The sequence below is a fragment of the Cebus imitator genome, unplaced genomic scaffold (assembly GCF_001604975.1).
Source record: "Cebus imitator isolate Cc_AM_T3 unplaced genomic scaffold, Cebus_imitator-1.0 Scaffold72, whole genome shotgun sequence".
Taxonomy (NCBI): Eukaryota; Metazoa; Chordata; class Mammalia; order Primates; family Cebidae; genus Cebus; species Cebus imitator.
The window spans coordinates 96,951-119,174 of NW_016107387.1; the positions used below are offsets into that span (position 1 = coordinate 96,951).

A 22,224-nucleotide genomic window follows, 5' to 3' on the forward strand; every position below is an offset into this window, starting at 1 on the left:
TAAGGGGTACTCTCGAGCAAAGGCACCACCTTGTCCTCAAGCTGGGACCCCGGGAATATCCCAGGATCTTCTCTCACCCCAGCCAACCCTGGGGGTTTCCTCTGCTCCGCCTCTCCCTCCTTGGCCCAGATCCAGACCCATTATTGCTCCTCTGGTCTTCCCAGTTCTTCCCATCCACCTTCTGCTCTGTGGCTTGGATTTTCTTTCTAAAGCACAAACACGACCATGCTACTTTCCAGCTTTACTCTTCAGTGGCTCCCTATTCCCCTTACGGTAAAGCCCAGACGACTTCGTTGGGCAAAATATATTTGGCCAGACCTGATCCCTCTACTACTTCTCTCTTCAATCTCACACTCCAGCCCTTCCAGGTCCCTACACTCCAGCCATGCGGAACTGCAAATCCCCAAACACCAATGCCCCCTTCACCCTGCTGTCTGCCCAAAGTGCCTTCTCTCCTCCTCCCAGTCTCCAAACACTGCTAGTGTCCGGCCTAATGACCAGCCGCCTGTGCTGAACGATTTCCTTTGAGACACAGAAACACAACTGCGGTGATGCGTAGACACTAGACTATCTCATAAAAAAAAAAAAAAAAAAAAAAAAAAAAAAAAAAAAAAAAAAAAAAAAAAAAAATTTTTTAAAAAAAAAAAAAAAAAAAAAAAAAAAAAAAAAAAGCTGTGGGCTGGGCTGAGTACTCAGTTTGGCTCAAGTCCTCTTCTAGAGTCAGGGTGTATGGCCAGACCAGCCTTGTGCCAGAGAGGGAGCCCGGAAGGAAGGACCGTGAGAGCCAGATCAAAGGACATGAGAGCCAGGATCATGGAGAAGCCCTCAACCAGGCTGCACAAAGGCTGCCCTAAGTCAGGTGGCGGGTCCGGGATTAGCACAGGCAAGGTTGGAGGATTCTGAGTTAGGAACGGCTGGTGGCAGGGGGTCGGGGGAAGGGGAAGGCTCCTTCTACTCCCACCCCATGGCTGCACTGCCTCTCTGGGAAATCTCCAGAGTGAGCTCCTGGGGGCTGGGGGTATCCGGGTGCATCTCTCTCCCCTACACGAGGCCTCGCACATAACCTCGTGCTCAGTGGGCACAGGATAGCTGACTGGTGGGCGGAAGGTGGCACTCCTCTCACTGGGTCTCTGTGTTGGTTTTTGGTTCCTTGCTTTCTGTGTTTGTTGAAGCTGGGGAGGGCTGGGGGCCTTGTTTGATGTGTCTGGCTCATCTTCTCCAGACTGTCCTGGTCACCTTGCCTCTCTTTGGACATTTGGGGTGGGGTGAGGTTATTCAACCAAGAACTTTGCTTTGCCTCATCCACCGTGCCCTGTATTGTCCTTGCCCTGCGCTCTCCTGAATCCCCAGCTCTGTCCCCAGCTTTACGGAGTGAGGAGCCCTCAGCCCACAGCAGCTTCACAGCGCCCCAGCCTGCAGCGCCCCCTGGCTGCCTGTTGGTGAGGAAAGACAGGCTTTTCCCAGGACCCTGGATCCCTTGTTTCCTAAATGGAGCGCACCTGCCCTCTTGACCGTCTCTGCATCTGGGGGTCCCCCACTGTCTTGGCTTTTACTTCACAGGCAGGTCCCCAATTTATAAACTGGGAGAGTTTCCCTCATTTACAGTGACCTGGATGCATGATGTGAGTGCTCAGGATGTGCCGCCTGGGCTCCTATCTGGTGGGAATGAGTTAAAGCAGTGCCTTTAGTGGAAGATGATGAGGGATGAAGATGGAGACAGACACTAGTTTCTCCGCTAATGTATTTAAGAAGCCAAAATTTTGGTCAAGAATACAACTTAATTTACTGGGCCGAAAGCTGTTACTAAGTAGTTAGGTCAAGGTACCCCGAAGACAAAGAAAATGATGAAAATTTACAATTCGGAAGACAAAGACTGATGAATGTGTGAAACCAGGAAGAGGCACTTGCCTTGGTTCAACTCTGGCAGTTTTCCTTACAAAGCCGGCAGAAAGTTGCATCTGTCCCAGATTCAGTCACAAGGGACAGCCAGCCGTGTGCCAATCTCCCCACCTTGAAGTGCTCCCGCCACCTCCACCTCCCACCATGCCATAAAAGGTACTCGTTCCTTGGATCATTGATGGAGCATCCATCACGTGGTCATTTATGGGTTTTCTTCTGTTCTAGGTGCCTGTGGACATAGCAGTGAGAAACAGATGTTTCCACCCTACTCAGTTTACAGTTCAGTGGTGGTAGGTAGTCAATAACAAGTGAAATGTGTATATGACATATTAATAGGTGCTATGGGAGATGAATATGGCAGGAATGGCAGTGGCAGGGTGGGGTGGAAGCTTGAAGACAGAAAAGGTAATTCCAGAAACAGTTGAAGCTGTGGGGGTAGTGACCTGAAGGCAGTGGAGCATGTTCTGGCTGATGCAGCCTGGGCACAGAGTCCTGAAGTTGGGGGTGGGGAGCAGTGATTGCACCAGCCAGATAAGGACTATGTGGAAGCCATCTTTTCTCATAGAACCACAGGTCATCAATACCTTTCCAAACCCATTCATTCTTTATCCCAGGCTAACAGGCTGTTACCCTCTGACCACAGGGACCTCACATAACCCAGATGGGATTATTCTTTTATTTACTGAGGAAGAAGCATTTATTGAGCCCCTACTCTGTGCTAAGCATTATTCTAGAAGCTGAAGATAAAGCGATGCAAAGATACAGTCCTTGCCTTCGTGGAACTTATATTCCAGGGGGAGGACAGACATTAAATAATGAGATATGTAAACAGACACAGAACATGAATTAGTGTTAACTGAGGTCAGGAGTTCAAGACGAGCCTGACCAACATGGAGAAACCTCATCTCTACTAAAATACAAAATTATCTGAGCACGGTGGCACCTGTAATCACAGCTAATCAGAAGGCTGGGGCAGGAGAATTGCTTGAACTTGGGAGGCGGAGGTTGCAGTGAGCTGAGATTATGCCTGGGCAACAGAGCGAGACTCCATCTCTATTAAAAAAAATAAAAAGCAAAGCACAGCAAGGAAGTAATAAGCACTGGGGGTGGGACAAGGGTGCTATTTGATAAGGTGGCCAAAAAAGGCCTCTCTAAGGAGGTGTCATCTCAACAAAATGAGGCCCCTACACAGAGGGAACAGGAGTTATTAATATGAATACCCCACAGTGGGTGTGCTTGAGTATTGAGGAAAAGTGTGGAGATCTGTAGGCAGAATGGTAGATGTGCCAAGAGGGCACTTTCAAGATCAGAGAGGGGAGCAGGACCAGATTGCATGGGACCATTTGGGAAGCAATTACAGGGTGGAGAATGGGAATGGCAGGATCTGCCTGGTAGCTTAGGGATCATGCTTGCTGCCGTGTGAAAAACAGACAAGGCTGGGCAAAGAAGAAAATAAATTAAGAGTCTTGCAGGCATGTGCCACGGAGAGATAGATGGGTGGTTCAACCAACCTGGTGGTGGTAGAGGAGATGAGCAGTGCTCAGATGGGATTTTCAGAGGGCTCAAGCTGGTGGCCCCATGCAAGCTGACGAGTGAGGAGTGTGGCATGATGGGAATGCAAGCACACTGCTGTCACACGCCGGTGGATGCCTTGCCACTCAGATGCTCTGTGATGTGCATGACGGAGTCCAGCCACTGAGTGATGGACTCTGAATTAGTGAGTGAACATGAGAACCTCTTTATTCCAGAATATATCTTCACATTTATAGCTTGTTAGGAAATAAGTGGCCAAAAGATGCTGAAAAGTGTAATCTGTCTAGCCGGTCAATTATATTTGGGTTTCCAACAAGAAGCAGGTATACTGCCCTCACTTCTCTTGGCAGGCAGGGATGTACAGCAGTTCCCCCTTCTCTGCAGTTTCTCTTTCCACTGTTTCAGTTATGCATGGTCAACCAAGAGCCAAAACTATTACATGAAAAATTACAGAAATAAACATTCCTAAGTTTTAGATTGTGTGCCGTACTTAGTAGTGTGTTGCAATCTAGCGTCATCTGCTCAGGACCTGAATTCTCTCTTTGTCCAGTGGCACCATGCTAAATACTGCCCCACTCATGAGTCACTTAGCAGCCATCCCGGTTATCAAATCCAACTGTGATGGCATAGCAGAGCTTGTGCTCAGTAATCTTTATTTTGCAGAATCATGGCCTCACAGCTCAAGAGTAGTGATGCTGCCAATCTATAGATGTCAGAGAAGCCACAAAGTGCCTCTTTTAAGTGAAAAGGTGAAAGTTCTTGACTTAATAAGGCACAGAAAGATAAATATTGCATGTTCTTACTTATATGTGGAATCCAAAATAATCAAACTTGAAGCAGAGAGCAGAATGGTGGTTACAGAGGCTGGGACTTGAACGGAATGGGGGCGTGATGGTGAAAGGGTACAAAGTCAGTGAGGACGAGTATGTCTTCTCCCTTTGAGATACATCATGCACTGTGCGAATGTAGTAAATAACAGTGTATTACAATTTCAAAATTACTGAGTATATTAAAAATGTTCTCACCGCTGGGAGTGGTGGCTCATGCCTGTAATCCTAGCACTTTGGGAGGCTGAAGCAGGCGGATCACGAGGTCAGGGGTTTGAGACCAGCCTCACCAACATGGTGGAACCCCTTCTCTACTAAAAATATAAAAATCAGCCAGGCGTGGTTCCATGCGCCTGTAATCTCAGCTACTCATGAGGCTGAGGCAGGAGAATCGCTTGAACCTGGGAGGTGGAGGTTGCAGTGAGGCGAGATCATGCCACTGGGCGACAGAGCGAGACTCCGTCTCAAAAAAAAAAAAAGAAAGCTCTCACCACACGTATCTGAGGTGACAAATACATTCATTAGCTTTACTTCATTATTCCAATTGTATTCATAAATCATAACATCACCTCACTGCCTCATAAATATATACAATTTGTGAAATTTACAAAACAAAACAAAATAGACCTCCCCATAAGCCCTCTGCCAGCTCTTGAAGGCGTCATCAAGTGTCATCAGTTCCACCAGGAACTGCAAACTCAGCACGGAATGCTCACTAGAAATGACGGCACACACACTCCTGTTCATGTATACCGTTTTATTGTGGGAGGAAAAGAGAATCAATGAATTTTACAAATCTGAAGGCTGTAACAAGTTGTAGAGGCTTTTCCCAGACATTCTTATGCAATGTTCTCCACAGTAAATAACCTGGGGGCAGCCAGGAGGGAATATTTCAGATCAGTAGAAACTGATCAGATGTTATCTACCTACAATCCCTTTAGACATTTTTGAGAGAACTCTTGACTGTTTAAATGTTGTTAAGTCCCACTCTCCCACCCTGACCAATGAATCCTCACAGTCCAGCAGTGCCCTGGGGGACTGAGCAATGAAAACGTCCTGTCTGACTCCAAGACCTTTGGGCAGATGGGACTCTGCAGACCTGTGGGAGTACAAAGGACTAAAGAGCTACAGGTAACCGAATTTGGTACCTGAGGCGATGCCTGGCCACAGGCTAACTCACAAAATTCCCAGAACCCTTCTCTGGCTCTTAAAGCCACTAGGCATGTGCAGGCTAATTTCTGAATTTAGGACCTATCAGCATGGACATGTGTTTTTCACCCAAGGGACACGAATGGGAGCTATGTGGGCTGGTTAGCCCAGCACACCCTCCTTCCTAACATCCCTTCTCTCTACAGCCTTGAAAAAGCTGTGCTGTGTAGCAGAGGAGCGGCGGCCCACAGCAGTGACTTCAGAGGTACAGTAACCCATAGTGGTGTCTCCAGAGGTACAGTAATGGGACAGGGGCCAGAGGTATCTGGCTGGTATTAAGTCCAGGGCTACCCTTTCAGAAGGAAATGATTCCAACAGTGTATGTATGTTAACGTGAATGACAAAGATGCCTGTGACTCCCTGGAGTTCTGAAATGCTCACATCAATGGGGGTGAAGGGAGAACAGGGGCTGGCAGTCCACCCTGAGACTCCTTAGGCAAGCATGTGGAATCCCCATTCCCAGTGCACAGCAGCTGGCTCCCAGCTATTGTTATTGTTAGGAGGACTGGGGTTGAGAATGCGTGGGGTGGGGAAAACCAAAAAATGCGGGCCCTGGCTCAATCACCAGGAAGGGGGTGCCACAAGACCCTCAAGGAACCTGAGCTCACAGAACTACAGACAGCAGATTATAAGGCTCGCGCTGTCTGGCCACCAAGTGACACTCCGCCCGGCAGGGGGAGTGTGTGTGGTGTGGGGGTAAGGACGGAGCCAAAAGAGGAAGCCATGTATGGAAGCAGAAACAGAATGGAGGGTGGGGTTGGAGAAGAGATGTGGAAAGATCCTCAAAGGGAAAAATATTCCTTCTTTGTATTCACTGACTGAGCTGATGCATTTCTTATTTGGGGAGTATTTTGGCTTTTATTCTTAAAAAAAACTGTCAAGTGATCACTGAGCACCAAATTCATTTATAATCTTGTTCTAAACCCAGCAATTTCTCTTCTTGTGATCCAGAATTACCACAACACGCTCGCCTGGCAGCAGAGGGAAAGGAGCTGTGAGCGTCCCCGCGCACTCAGCTGGGAGGGGGCCCCGGGTCCCCGCCCCCGCGCCGCTGCTTGCAGGTGAGCATGAGCAGTAGCAGCAGTGGCAGGTGCCACAGGCTGCAGAAGAACAGTCTCCGCGAGCTCCTGCGGTCTGCGTCCACGTAGAAGCGGAAGCCGAGGTAGGAGATGTAGGCATTGATGGGGAAGGCAATGACGGGGAAGGTCCAAGTGGTGATGTCCAGGACGGGGGCTGCCACGGACAGCGCCAGCAGGGCCAGGCAGTGGCGCAGTGCCACGCGTCGGCACAGGCCCGGGTGGGTGACCGACATCATGCAGTAGCCGCCCCGAGAGTAGTCTTCACGGAGGCCCCAGCTCAGGGCGTTGAAATGAGGAAACTGCCAGGAGTAGAGGATTCCTCCCAGGAGAAACGCGCCTGTGCAGGGGTCAGGGAAGGAGAGGGAGACAAAGGCAGTCGTCACCTGAGATTCCCAAAGAATGGTTTCCTCTCCTGGGAGAGCCTGCCTGGCACGTCAGACGCGCTGCCACCATGCACTCTCATTGCTGCCTGCCTACATCAGGCTGGCTGGGAGACAGGCGGGGTGGGGCAGCCGATGCGCTAAGATCCTTCCGCAGAGACACGTGCACCTGGGAGGTGCATCTGGGAGGTGCCCGCATCTCTGCGGGCAGGAGGCTGTGGGGTCGGGTTCAAACCCTGCTTCACAGGGGAGCTGCCTGCGCTGCAGGAGGCTGTGGGGTCCAGCTCAGACCCTACTTCACAGGGGGACTGACTGTGCTGCAGGAGGCTGTGGGGTCGGGCTCAAACCCTGCTTCACAGGGGGGCTCCCTGCGCTGCAGGAGGCTTAGCATCTGTGGCTCCTACCCACCTGATGCTCCTCATGCCTCCCCGTATTGTGGGAAGGAAAGAAGCGGGAAACACTCTGGGTGCAACCTCTGTGCTAGAGGCTGAGCTCCATTTCTGCCCGCTGGGACCTGGGCGTGTGGCTCCAGGGAGGTGGAAGCAGTGCTGCAGGCTGGAGGACGCTGCAAGTCTGCTCCGCCTGTTCTGTGAACCTTGACTCCCTTCCCAGGGCGGTTAGTGGTCCTGGCTCAACACTGACAGAGCTGGATGTACCTGCAGGCCCGTGCTTCACACCCTGGCTCTGATCTGTTTACTGGTTTCGCCAGTGCACCACCAGGCTTCCAGGACACATGCCTGCCACATCCTCTCCCCATCCCCCAGAGCCGGGCACAACAGCACAAACAGGAGGTGTGAAAACCACGTGTTAAATAAAATGGGCCATAAAGATAAAATGGTCCTGTAGTACAATGATAACTTGTCTATGGCTATGTAATTTTTCAACAAGCACTTAATACCCTGAGCACCATTTTGCCCCTTTCCCTGGAACAGTCTCCCCAGCATCCACATGGGTGGAATAAAGACTGCCATGGGTGGAATGAAGGCTGCCGTTCACTGAACTCCTATTACGTGACAGACCCTACTCTCCTAGTTTGCCCCATTTAATCTTGACTATTGGATTTTGAGGTAGATTTATAATCTTCATTGAAAAAGAAAAAATGAGACAATATTAAGTTCACCAAAAAGAGGTGGAAGAGCAATTCACACAAGGCTGCTTGATTTTCAAGCCAGGGTCCCTCTATGACATGCACTAAACCACCTAAGACAGACAGTCCCCCTGGGGTGGGGACTGGAAGCAGGGGCCCGTTATTCCTGCATAGGTGATTTGTACTCATGCCAAAAAAAAAAAAAAAAAAAAAAAAAAAAATGCTTCCCAGGCACCTCCTAAGGGGCAAGCACTGTGCTAGGCACTGGAGATACCACGAAGGTGGACATGAAGAGCCACACTAGTGATTCTAAAGTCACCGCACCAAATGCAGTCAGGAAAAGTGCACGGTGCAGTGAAGACACACAAGAGGAGCTGATTGAGTCAAGGGGACCAGAGGAGGCTTCTCTGAGAAAGGGATATCTGAGCTGAGCTGGAGGGAGGGGGGACCTTGTCAAGTCAGGGCTGGTGGAGGGGACGGTATTTACAAAGGCCTTGGGGCCGGAAGGTTTGAGGAGTGGTCAGTATAAAGAAAAAAGATGAACACGTGTTAGGAGTAATTGAACTACATATATATATGGTCAATTTTACTGTATGATAAAAGGAAGGTGGTGTGGCTTGGCTGTAGTGCTGAGAACGACAGGGAACGTTCTTCAGAACAATGCTGGCTGGAGTGTGGTGGCATGGTCTCAGCTCACTGCAGCCTCGATCTCTTAGGCTGAAGTCACCCTCCTGCCTCAGCCTCCTGAATAGCTGGCACTACAGGTGCGTGCCACCAAAGAGATAATTTTTTAAAACAATTGTTTGTAGAGATGGGGTCTTGCCATGTTGCCCAGCCTGGCCTTGAACTCCTGGCCCCAAGCAATCCTCCTGCCTCAGCCTCTCAAAGTGCAGAGATTACAGGCATGAGCCACTGCACTTGGCCTTGACTTTGCTATTCTAAAAGCCACAGATAGCCACGGAAGGATCTTAACACATAAGAGTGCTGCACATGTGTGCCTGTGTGTGTGTATGTGTACCTCTGCTGTGAGTGTGTGCACCTATGTGTGTAGGGGGTGAGGGGAGGGGCACCAGTGCTAAGCAGTCCTATTTGTGAAGGGAAAACTGAACGGGCCTACAGCAGGTATGGAAGGACCAATCAGGAGATGAGGAGTGAGGGGATGAAGGAGGACAGTGGTTAGGATCAGGACGGTGAGAGCGGAGATGCAAAGAAGATGAATTTGGAAGGCAAAAAGAACAGGATGTGCATGCGCTATCAATTAGAAGGGGAGGAGAGAGGGAGGAGGAATCAATAGCAAGTCCTGGGCTTACGGATCCATCGAGAAGCCACTCACTGAGACAAGCAGGGAGGAAGGGAGAGGAGGTCATGAGTGTGACCTTGGGTGTGTTCAGTCTGAGGGGCCTTTGAGACATCCAAGGGAAAAGTCACTAAGAGGGGTCTGGCAGCCAGGTGTGGGTAAGGTCTGTGATAAGCAAGTGGGAGCATCTGCCACGCACACCTATTCCTGAGTCAGCCACAGGGTCCAGGCAGACAGTTATGTGTCTGCATTTCCTACCCGAAGTGAACTTCTTAGGGTATGTTCACTTTCCTTTGAATCTCCAGGCATCAGAACATAGAATGTATGAATTAATATTGTAGTAAAGTGTGCCCAAACTCATAATAGGAGCCAATGTGAAAAAAAAAATGGATTTAACTCTAAGTTATTCCCAAGATCGCCGTTTCCCAACACTAGCTTAGCAACCAGTAAGGCAAACTCTTAAGACTCTGTCTACCTTCTCCATCCCCTCCTCTGGAACTGCCTTCTCCATGGGGTCCCTGGCAGAGAATTGAGAGTTCACCAACCCACTGCGTAATCTACCCTGGAAAGCGCCATGCTGTACAGGGAGAGAGGTTGAGAATTTGTGACCACAGTCTTCCTTCAGGTAATAAGGATCTTTGAAGCCCCTGGTCTGCAGGAAAGTTCAGAAAAAGAGAGCCTGGGGCTACTGCTAGGTAGAACTCACCAGGAGACAGAGCACTTTGCATAATGCAGAATACTTCAGAAAATAAGTCTGGGGCTCTAAGCCCCTGAGGGACCCCTGTTTGTGCAAATGCCAATGAGCATGAGAAGGAACCAGCTCCTCCTTTCATCTCTAATCTGTAGTCCTCAACAGTGGAGAACGCAGAGAGACACTAGGGGGGCAGGCTTTGCAAGTCATCTAAAAGAAAGAATGAGGATTTTTAATGTACATTGCTCTGGGCAGAAACTTAATCATTTGAATTAACGTTTATCAGGCAGGGCAGTTGTAGCATTATCAAGTGGAACTTGTGTGGGTGCAGATGATTTAAGAGGGATGAGGGCCTCCTTTTATAACCATGAATAGTTTTCTGTGGCTTCCATAAGTCAGTCAACTCCTTTTCAGTCTTCCAGTATGGGAGGAAATATAACAAAGACCTCATTTTAGGGTCCCCATTTCAGTAGGGTTACTGTTAAATCCCCCAAATTCATTTTTAACCTTAAATAACACATGTATATGTATATATCTTAGTTCATGCAAAGACACTTAATTTTAATGCTGATAATAGGAGCAGTTATTATTTACTGAATCCATTAACCTGGTAAACAGATGACAGGTGTCTCACACGTAGGCACAATTCTGGGTGCTGGAAAGGCAGTGGCAATCAAGGCAAAGTCCTGCTTAAAGTCTAGTGGGAGAGATGGACATAAACACAAGAAAGAGTGCTGATCGCTATTTAGAGACTAGACTCAAAACAGGGTGATGCAATCGGGGTACCGTGAGACTGAGTGCTCAGGAAAGGCCTTTCCACAGGTGACATTTAAGCCATGACTCAACTCATGGCAAGAAGAACTCTATCAGATGCTGGGAAAGGTCCCAGTAGGCTTCTGGGACAACATAGAGGCTACCGTGAGGGACAGGTATAAGACAGGACTGGGAAGGCATCTGGAAACCAAGATAAGGAGTGAGGTCTTCCCTTAGCGCAGGGGGAGAGCAGGGAGTGGGGGTGGCAGAGGGGGGTTCCCCGCTCGGGTGGAGAACCCCGAGGACAGACACCAGTGAGTGTGCTCATGGTAGAGACACGAAGAGTTTTATTTGTGACTGTTTTAAGTTACGATCCCTATTTCAGTAGGGTTTTAAGTTTGAGGTACGTAATAGACATCTCGGTTGAAATGCTTGTGGCTGTCATGTGCCAGGCAATTACATGTATGCTTTCTAATCCTCACAACAACCCCGCCTAGAGGTATCATTACCATCATCTTAAAGATGAGAAAGATTAATTTGCTTGATAACATTCAGCACTATTGGCACAAGATACTAGCACCTTCTGTTAGAATGTGGTTGGTTATTCTGGACAACATAGGAAGACCCCATCTTTACAAAAAAATAAAAGAAAAAAAAGTTAGGTAAGGTGCCATGTGCCTACAGTCTGACCTACTTGGGAGGCTGAGGAGGGAGGATCGCTTGAGCTGGGCAGGTCCAGGCTGCAGTGAACTGTGACTGCACCACTGTACTCCAGCCTGGGCGACAGAGCAAGACCCTAATTCTTAAAAACAAAAAGAAAGAAAGAAAGCTGTTGCCACACACAGACTCAAATTAGTGGCATTCCAACATCAGTGGACTGTTGGATGCTCTGGGTAGAGGAAGTCCTGCTGAAAGAAAAATTGAGGATGTATTTTCTAGTACCTTGAAAAAAAGAGCGATCTGTTTTAACAACAAAACTATCAACCAGATGGCATTTTTTTCTTGGCAGTGAGTACTCTTAGGGAATTAAAAAGGGCAGAGGAAAGGTTGGGATGGCCAGGTACAACTGACGGAGGAAACAGGGTGATGCGAGTAGATTTCTTTGTATTTTGATGGAAAATAAAGCGACTTCTCGATTTTAAAGTGACTGGTAAGAGGAAGTGTTAGTCTTGGGGTGTAGGGTCATGCTGAGACTTTGAATGCCATGTACAGAGGAAGCCCAGCCCCAGCTCATGAGCTGTCTCAGATTCAAAGAGTTTGCAGTTATGACAGCCACAAGCACAGGGGGAAGTGTTTTGTTAAGAAAAACAACATCAGTGATAACTTAGAAATGGGGGAGGGAATCGGATCATTCAGAGCTTGGTGTCTGCTCTGCTCTAGAAATAGCTCAGAAAGAGCAACCTCAGCTGGGAAAACGGTTAAAAAAGCAGCTCCAAATGTGGGATTTTCCTTGTCTTTCTCAAAAGCCCTCCTTTTTTGTGTGTGTCTACCAAAGTATTTTGTTTTGCTCGATACACTTTTTCAGTAATGCTTCTGCTTAAAATAAACATAATTAAAGAAATCGTTTTCCTGAGAGCAGCATGCTGTTTTCTGTAAGAGGAAATTGGGTGTGGGTTTGGCTCATGTCACAAATGAAGGAGCTTTGGAAATCACAGCCTAGCCTTAATGGATTGTAATCAGAAAACCACCACCCACACACAGTTTTACTTGATATGCTTCAACTGCCTCTCCTCCTATAAAAGATGAAAACAAATTATTCTCTTCATCAAGATAAGGTGAACTAGAACAGGAAGACTTGAATTAGTCCCGGGGCTGTGGTGGGACCCACGTTCCTTGTGGAGTAAACATAAAGCACTCAATTGACTAATTCAAAGACCTTGCCTTCTTTCAAGATAAGTATTCTACTCATCTCCTCTGCCTCAAGTTCCCAAAGCAGTCCATTTTTATTGGGTCTGTCATCTATGACAACACATCTGGACTGCGTGCCCCTAGAGAGAGACACAGTCTGTTCTCAAAGTCCTCTGCTGGTGTCTGGCCAGGGAGAAAGACAATACAAAGGGAAAACGGATTACAGCCCCTGGTGAATGTTACTTAGTGCACGCAGGAGAACACTTAATTCAGCCTCGAGAGGTCAGGCAAGGCTTCCTGGAAGAAGTCATTTGTGAGCCGAGATCTAAAATTGGTCTCTGAGTTTCAATCCACTCACACAAACCATGTCTTTTCTACTTCTTTTAACTGTATCTTCCCATTTTCCTACCTTACCCTGCAGAATCTTTGTACATATTAGGTTTAACCATATTTGGAAGAAATGTCCACTTCTTTTCTGTTCATCGAATACTTGCTAGTCTATGAACATAGAAAATGCTGAAACTCTAGGTGGCGTATCTGTAGATATGGTTCTCCAGAGCACAGCAGCTTCCTGAGAGCATGGAGCTGAAATCGCAGTTCAAAGGCAACTCCACAGAACATCCATGTGTGCAGGGCATCGTTGACTTCCCTCCTTACTCGGAAAATAGAGAAGAGCACATCTGCTGTACTGTGTGTGAGAACAGCTGGAGATAACCCTCATCCAGTGGCCCGGCTCTGATTAGAGGGCCATATTAGTGGGGCAAGGCTCATTAATGTCTTCCCGATGACTTGTTGAAAATATATGTGTTTTTACACTCTCTCGAAACATCTATTAAACATTCTACAACACACAGACTGGAGGAGAATCGCAATCATTTCCACTTCTGCCCATTGTCCACAAATGCTTTTGTCCATGGCACACCTCCATCACTATGCTAACAAAACTAAGGTGATTCCTGCTAAATGGTATTTGAATAGAATGGAGACAAAAATCCTCAAACTGGAGCTCTGACTCTTAGGAATTCCTTGTGGAATGGAGTTCTTCAGTTTTGGCTGGCTTTCTCTGTCTGACTGCCCAGTGAGCACCTTCCCACCCCCCTACCCCCAAACCCATTGTCACTCACCATCCACCCATGGCCTTGCAAAGGATAAAGAACCCTAGCTCCAGTGAACCTTGGTGCTGGGTTTGGGAGGCCTTCCTTCACCGTACAATGGGCTCCTCTCTGATGTGGCCCACAGTAGCGCGTCTGCTCCATGATGGGTTATACTTGTGCTTTCAGGGTTATGTGGTTATGTAGACTGGGGGCTAGCTGGGGAAGCAAAGCCAAACCCAGAGCTTCATGGTCACAGATTTCAAAGCCTTTCTTTTGAGGGGTAACACAAAGGAGGTTGTGAAACAGATCAGCCTCAACAGTGCAATAGACTTCTGTGGTGCTGCAGATAAAGGGAAGAGGATGTGGGGCCAGTTTATCAACTGCACAGGAGACAAAAGGGAAGATTAAAAGTCCCCTGAAAATAGGAAATAGAGTGGGCAATAACTGTTTGCCCTTGAAGAATTCTTTGCAAGTAGCTTAGGAATAATGGAGAGGCTCGGTGGGTGGGAGAGTGTTGGATTCTCTCCTTCACCTCACTGTGCACTGCCGCCCTCCAGGCAGTGTCATGGGGAGCCTTCACTTAAAGAGAAAGACAGGAGTATAGGAAGCACACAGCTCTGACTCCGAAAACAGTGCTCCCCCTTTTCTCTTGTTGCCATTTCCCTGGAAGGATGTTTCAAGCATCCGTGAATTCTCTCTCAAATTCAAATGCTTCCTACTCCTTTAGCTCATGTTGAAAAGTCTTTCCATCTTTATCACTTAAGTATTAATTAATTCATTGAAGAATACTAGTTACATGTGCACTCTGACCCAAGCACCATGCCCACCAGAGGCTGGCCTACCACAGCGTCATCTATCATTCATTCAGGAAGGCACTGGCCTAGCTCCCTAAAAGCTTGTGATCAATTATGGTCAACACAGTATGAGTGATAAGACCTCAGTACCCTTAGTACCAAAGTTTGCCTCCAATTCTGCCACCAAATCTGGGGGCTTGCAACATATTTCTAGTATGTTCTTTCATAGCTCTTTTTTTTGGCCTTTCAAGAAAATATAGTGTTCGAAATATTGTTTGTCTGCTAATATTCCCATGAAAATGTTCCTTGTTTATTTTGTCTTTAAAAATACCATTTAGCTTAATCTGGAGCTCCAAGGCTAGTATAACTTAATCTGGAGCACTAAGGCTAGTTATGGTAAAATCTTACACAAAGTGAACACAGACACAGATACTGATTTTCAAGCTTAGTTTCAAACTGAGGCAGCATTATAAAGGAAATCGTTAAGTGCTTGGGTTAAACAGTACCTGGTACTTAGTAAGCCCTCAATAAATATTTGTTGAATGGGTGAGTGAATAAATTCACTCCGACTCTACTTTCTCATCCAGGAATAAGGGAGGTAAATAAAGTGAAACAGCATTGAACATTTTGTAGTTTACCAGCTGAGGGTAAAAAGTCTCATTCTTTTTGTTGCTAAAACCATCCATCTGCCAAATGTCACTTCCTGATAAGAGCCCATTTCTAAGTCCTCATTTGTAACTAAATGTTGGCTGACATAATTAATGCTTAACACACATTTGAATTACAAGCCAAAGACAACTGACAAATCCACTCTACAAGATGGTCATTACAGAGGCCCAATCCATAAACTCCACAAACATGGAATTTCTTCAAATTTAGGAAAATGAGGAAAAAGAGTCTGAACCTTTCTAAGATATGGAAGTGATGAAAAGAAGTGGCTTTGGCAAGAAGGAGGGGGAAGAAATTTAACCCAAGCCTCTGAGATACACTAATAGTCTCTGGAGATAAACACTGTGGAGAGGCCTAATGCGTGTGGCTCCAGGCCTGCTTGCAGCTGGAATGTTGGCTGGGCACTTATCTCCAGTCCCCTCCCTCCTCTACCTCCTCAGAGAGGGCTCCTTCACTGGGGCTCCAGCAGGTCACTTCTGTCATTGCCATTCCCTGTGGGCAGAATCAAACCACGTGCTGCAGTTCCTGTGACAACAAGCTGGCTAGAGCAGGGGCCAGAAAGCAACCCTCTCATTCTGCTTTACCTGAATTTTAGCTAGGATGCATTTTTAATGTTTCCTGCTAACAGTAGTTAGGCTTAATAAAAAAAAAAAAAAAAATTAAGGCAAGGTAATTAGGCAGGTGAGAGGAAAAGGCCTAACTCAGGCTCAGAGGAAAACGGACACAAGTAAAATCCCATTATAATGATTACCTTTATAGGCGGAAGGACTTTGTAAAATGAAGTTATTTCCGGCGCACAGAAGCAGCTGGGCTGCAGAGTCCTGACGGAACCACCATAAGGAGGGTTCTCGGGCTGGGCCCGCGCTTGGTGCCACAGCACTCTCTGTAGCAAGCATTGGACTGAAAGCTGCCAGCACCGTGATGGGGAGAAAAGCTGAGCTGCTTACAGTTCATTGTGCAGTTATAAAATAGCAAACATCAAGAACAATTCACATTTGCTTAGTTTTTACAACATCCGTCTACTAATCTACGCCATTCTCTCCACCCCCCATCCTACCTCACTCGCTCCATGCTGGATTTCCCCGAAGTGGGCGGACCAAACACCTGCGTGGTGCCCACACCTCTCACCGGGCATCTAGAACAATTAGAAGTTCTTTTACACTGTCTGATTTTTAAAAAGTCAAAGTAGTTGTGGGGAAAAAACCAATCAGAATCCCACAGAATGTCCTTATAGTTATTTTATGTTGTATGTTTTTGCAGGAGGAGAGGAGGTCACAATCTCTTCAGTGCTTCTTAATCTGGCCCACAGCCACCACAAAAGCCACAGAATGATCCAGACTCCAAGAAGGGGAAAAGGTACTTCCTGACATGCTGCATTTCCTTGCTGGGTGGAGCACTCTGACCCATGGGCTGCCTTGAATGCACAGTGTTTTCTATAGCTACTAATCTTTAAACAGTTCTCCTCCCAACTAGATGGTTAGTTGAGCCTTCAATGCATGAGGCTTTGGGATTTCCATTTCAAATCTTGGCTGAGCTGCTTCCTCTCCATCTTGACTACCATCTACTGAGCCCCAGGAAGGGCTTTTGCAAAAGTATCCACAGTCAAGGCAAATGGATGACTAAAGGGTTGGTGCTGGGTATTCAATGTCCTGGCTCAGAAGGGAATACCTTCCTCCTTCAAACGTGTATCCTTCATCCATTTCCCCACTTGGAGAGTCACTGTGTTAACAAGTTGCTCCTTCAGAGGATAATCAGATGGATGCTTCACTACTTAAAAAGCAAAATGTTAATTAGGGAAGGCAAAGAGAGTGTGGGAGTGGGCAGGTCTAGGGTAGGTAGGCCCCTAGTGGAGAGAGAAGGAAGTGAGAGGAGAGGAAGTAGGAGGTGAGAGGATGCACACATGCAATAAAGGCAGGCCTCTGCAGTTCACTGACTTTCCAATACCACGGAGAATCTGCAGCACATTGTTAGATAATCCTAAAAGTATGACCCTGCTGTTACGCTGCCTCAAGCTCCAGTGGGTCTTTATCACCACTGAATGAGTATAAGCTCCTCTGCAGGTGGCTCATCCTAGCCCAAGTCCCTACTCCACTCTGTATTGCAGTGGCTTTCAGGCTTGTAAGCCTTTTTATACGGTCTCCCCTCTTCCTGGAAAGCACACTCCCTCCTCAAGTAAACTGGTCATGACTTAATTCTGTAGTCTTGCTTCTCCAAAGTCGTCTGGGACCAGTTTGGGGGAGGTTAAGAGAGCCCATAGCCCTCTGAAGATACCCTGCTAAAGCTCTTAGATTACTCAGTCGTTTGGTTACCTGCCCGCCTCTCCCCAAAGACCCTGAGACATGATTTCCTGAGGATACTCACTGGGTTTCGGTTATATCTGTGTCTCTCAATGCCTGGCAAACAGTAGGTCCCCAGCTGATACTTGCATGACAAAGCGATTATGGGGACCAGTTTACAAAGGTGGTGATCCATCTTTGGTGGCTCAAAGATTACATGCTTGGCAATACCACAGAAGAGGGGAAGCCATTTTTGCCAATTTTTCTCAGAAGGGCTCTTTATAACTATAGATGCCCCCTCAAATGAGAACCCTCAGATGAGAGATATCCCCTCTATGAATAATATAAATGATACCATTAGTACAACTCAAATAATACCATCTGCCCATGCCCTAATCTCTAGGTATTTTCAAGATGTTCTAATGGCCAGAGCTCTTTCTGGTTCCGTCTTTGCAAATTGGTAGGTCCTTAAAGTGTGGTCCCTGGACCAGGGGCATCAGCAGCACCTAGAAACTTGTTAGAAAAAAAAATTCTCAGACCCCATCTCAGCCCCTTGAACCATAAGTTCCAGGGGTAGGGCCCAGGAATCTGTGTGTAAGCAAGCAATCCAGGTGATTATCATGTGCCCTAAAGTTTGAAACCACTGTTTTAGACTTTAGCAGGACCACAGGTATAGTCTCATTATTTAAAGTACATATTCATGTGAGGACGATGAAATACAGATTCATAAGGATGTCTACCTTTCCACCAAGGCAGTACGGTCTAAGTTAACATTCTGTAATAGCGAAAAAATTCTACATCTGTGCTGTTGACAGGGTAGCTACTAGGTACATGTGGCTTTGGGCATTTGAAACATGGCTACTGGGACTGGGTAACTGAATTTTAAAGTTTATCTAGTATAAATTTAAATTTAAATAGCCACTTGGGCCTAGCGGCTAACATACTAGACAGTATGGTTCTAGAAGATGACTAAGCAATATAAAACTATATTCAACCCAGTTCCTAAAATCCCAGCAATAAAAATCTTTTAAAAAATACGTTTTCTTAGATTCTGTCACTCTTAAAATGGAAGGTACCTATATTCATGGATTTGTTCATTCAGTGACGTATTTGCTGCTTATCTCAAGTTGGTTCTATCAAATTAATGTTTGGAAACTTTTTTGAAGTAGTTTAAAGCATTACGTAAAGTAGTAGTATTCTTTCTGCATAATCTTGACAAGGCTTTGAGCATATGATCTGACCTGCAATAAATTCGGATGCTGGGCCAGGAAGTCACGTTGTTGCTGTTACAGGAAGGCCTGTACTGTGTGCCCCATAATGCATCTTTAAGATTTAAAGAAAAAGGATATATTATAATAGAGGTCAAACTCAAAAGCTGCCAAGTGAACGTCTCTTTGTGGTTATACATGTCTTTCGGACTGCTCTGATTTATACCAGGTTCTGTTCGGGTAGATAAGGGGTCTCATTTTCCAAGACAAATATGTACTTTCATCCTGCTACCTAAACAAGGGATGAGCTGCCCTTTGCTGTCCATCATGAATGAGTTTGTACACAAAAAATCANGTCTCATTTTCCAAGACAAATATGTACTTTCATCCTGCTACCTAAACAAGGGATGAGCTGCCCTTTGCTGTCCATCATGAATGAGTTTGTACACATATAATCAACATTAAAAAATTTATCTTAAATATGACTATTAGCAGTTTAGCCAAATCCAGACTATCCCTAAACAAATACCGGCTCTTGCCTGAATGCACACTCCTAAGTGAGGACTTTTGCAAAGCTTTTTCTCTAGCCTCTGGGGAGGCAACTCCAGCCTGCATATACTGGGACTTCTTCAGGAGGAAACTGCCTGGGAGTATGACAAGGGCCTCTAGTCCTCAGCAAGAACCTGGGCCCTAGGACTCTGCATAGATTTGGACTGAACTGCCCATCAAAGTCTCCTGTGATACCAGTGCCTAAGGCTGTAATACTCGGCCCTGACTCTGGCCCTGTCTGGGACATCCCAGATAGAGGTGTCTTGTTCCTTTGTGCCAGGCTTGTGGAAGTTGAATAGGGTTCAGGCACTCCTGCCAGGACATAGGGTGTCTCCACCAGACAGGCAGGTGGTTCAGTACAGGGATCCGAGTGCTGAAGTGGAGCTACGCCCTTGAGCAAGGGGGATACTCCCCATGCAGAGCCTAGGAAGTATCGCATTTTCTTTCACGGTCTCCACCTCCAATGTTTGCACAATCACTATAAAGATTTTGAGGGGAATAAGAGGGAAGAGGACAGTTGGGTTGAGGGGAAAAAGGGGTTTGGGTCAAATCAAGTGAGCTCCAGGTGGAACTAAGGAGAAGGAACATAAGTGGGTGTGGGGGGGTTGGTGGTTTACAGGTGTATTCTGTAAAGGTCAACTATAAACCAGAGTGAACACACAGATGTCATCTAGCCCAGGGATGCCAAGCCCAGGCTTTAAACCCTCGCTTCCCTCACCCAATGCAAACCTCACAAATGGACCCCAGAACTCTTTCCCACCAGACCTGTAGGCTCCTAAGTCTTCAATATAACAGCCAGAGGACAAGGCTGCATGGCTCAGTTTACAAACCAAACAAAATCTTCCCTTTCCTGATCTGTGCCAGTCCCTCCACTGAATGAAGGAGGATTCCTGAATGATAACAATAGCATACGGATCCCAAATTGAGCTCTCACCATGGTCCAGCACTTTATAAATAACAACTCATTTCATCCTCACAATGACTCCATGAAGGGAGATGATTAGCCCCATGCAGGAGATGAGGAGACTGTGGCAGAAAGAGGCTGAGTTCAGCTGTGAAGGACACGCAACTCATAAGTGGTGGGGTTGGCCTCTCCCCCACCAGCGTCCCTGCTCGCCCCCACTTTGCTGACGCTGCCTCCCACGTGGACGAGGCTATGGTTTTAGCTTTATCAGAGAATACACAAGCACATAAGTTTTAGAATATTATACTTGCAGATTCATTAAAATCCGACCTTTACAGGATATTAAAACCATTCTAAGAGACAATCATGGTGAAGGTGTAATCGCATTTGTAAGCTTGCCAAATCGGAGTGTAAGGGCTTTTATGAAAAGTTTCAGAAATGTGGCTTAAAGGGTAACCGTTTATAGTCAACTGCCTTTTGATCTCTCATGTGAAAAATATGTACTTACATATATTGCAGGAAACCTCACCACTTCCTTCCTAAGTGTCGGTCAAAAACACTAATTACTTGACTAATTAGACTGTGAAACTTCCCTTACAGATGGTAAAAATGAGCTATTTTCACCCCACAAATTTAGATGTGACATACCACCAAGAAATGTAGAAATCTTTCAATGGTTTTATTGTAGATAGCATGAACAATTTAAGCAAATCATATAAAAATAAATTAGAAACTAATGAAAATAATCAGCCCTTTCTTAAGAGGGGAACACAACCCAGTTCTACAAGAGTCCAGAGCTAGCCAAAAAGGCCAGGTCCAGACGCCTTCTCCCTGCCCCATGAATTGGTTAGTCCTAGCTTGGTCTGTGATTTTCATGGTAGCTTCAGGCACTTTCTTTTATCCACCTGCAGTCACAGGCGGGCAGCACTGCTTCCTTTGCTTTCTCCCAGGCATTCCCCACAAGGGAAAGTATATGTCATGTCCACCTGCCAGCCATGATGACACCGTTTCCCTTTACTCTGCGTTCACAGAATTTCAGTCTGCCACATCAGCACATTTGCCAAAAGAATCAGTGTGGGATGAAATGGAATTGAACCGAGTGCTACAGCTCGAGGAGGAAACACCTCCCTGACCAGAGTGTGCTCATGTGCTCATCACGGGACACTTACCAGCATCGAGGCTGCCCGTGGCCGCTGTCCAGCCCATGACAGGCGGGATGGCCCCAACCACGGCTCCGACCCATGTGTTAGCAATGCTGATCCTCTTCAGTGGTGTGTAGCAGCAGGTATACAGGAAAATGTTGAAGAGCCCCAGGGCTCCTGTGAGTGGATTCACCCCCCAGGTCAGAATGGCAACTCCAGGAACAGCACAGCAAGTGGCAAAAGACACAGCTAACAATGGGCTGGAAAAGAACAGAGAACATGGAGTGACCATCTTCACCTTAACTCAATCACACCACCTAGAATTGGCATTGACAAAGTGCAAATAATCCACCTGGCCAGTAGAGGCAGTCAGTACTGGTCTGGCTTCTTCCTGGATATGGAGAATCCTCTCTATGAAACAAACTTGAATATGCTTGTGAGAGCTCTGGCTGCTCTTCTTGATTTTTCTAGCTGACAGTAAAGTGGTGAAGAGAGTTGGGGTTACAGTGTTCTGGATTCACACAGGTTCTGTCCCTTCTTGGCTATAGGATGGCTAGGTTTCACTTACTCCTCTCTGCAAGAGAAATGATCATCTCTTTCTCCTAGGGTTGAAGTGAAGACTGAGACAAGGTCTCCTCTGCATAGCGTTCCATTTTATATTTAGTCATGAACAAACCACTTAAAACACAATATTGGAAGATTTGGGCAGAAAATAGCACCTGAATTCTGGAAGCAGTTCTCCCCCCTTATTTATACTTTATTGAAACATCACTGAATTCATGATAATGAGTAGCAGTGGTGTGCCTCCGACTGCCATCATTATCGTGTCTGTAAGGAACTACAGGCTCAGCCTGCTATCAGTTCCCGACAACAGCAAACACCAGGTGGCCGTTGTACAGTGCCAGTGTCGTAACTTGACTTATGGACACAGGATTTTCAAGGGGAGGTCGCACAATGTTATTTATGTAAATGAAGCCCATCAACT

At 46.7% G+C, this 22,224-nt stretch overlaps 1 protein-coding gene across 1 annotated transcript in view; it reads right to left on the reverse strand.

Annotated features, from left to right (window-relative positions):
- Window positions 1-5,001: 5,001 nt before the first annotated feature.
- Window positions 5,002-22,224, reverse strand: part of LOC108306453 (protoheme IX farnesyltransferase, mitochondrial) — a 127,846-nt gene continuing 110,623 nt past the window's right edge. The window contains exons 6-7 of the mRNA XM_017531380.2: window positions 21,267-21,499; window positions 5,002-6,884 (exon numbers count right to left, since the gene is read on the reverse strand). Coding sequence (XP_017386869.1) covers window positions 6,481-6,884; window positions 21,267-21,499 — 637 coding nt within the window. The 3' untranslated portion in view covers window positions 5,002-6,480. The remainder of the gene's footprint in view (window positions 6,885-21,266; window positions 21,500-22,224) is intronic.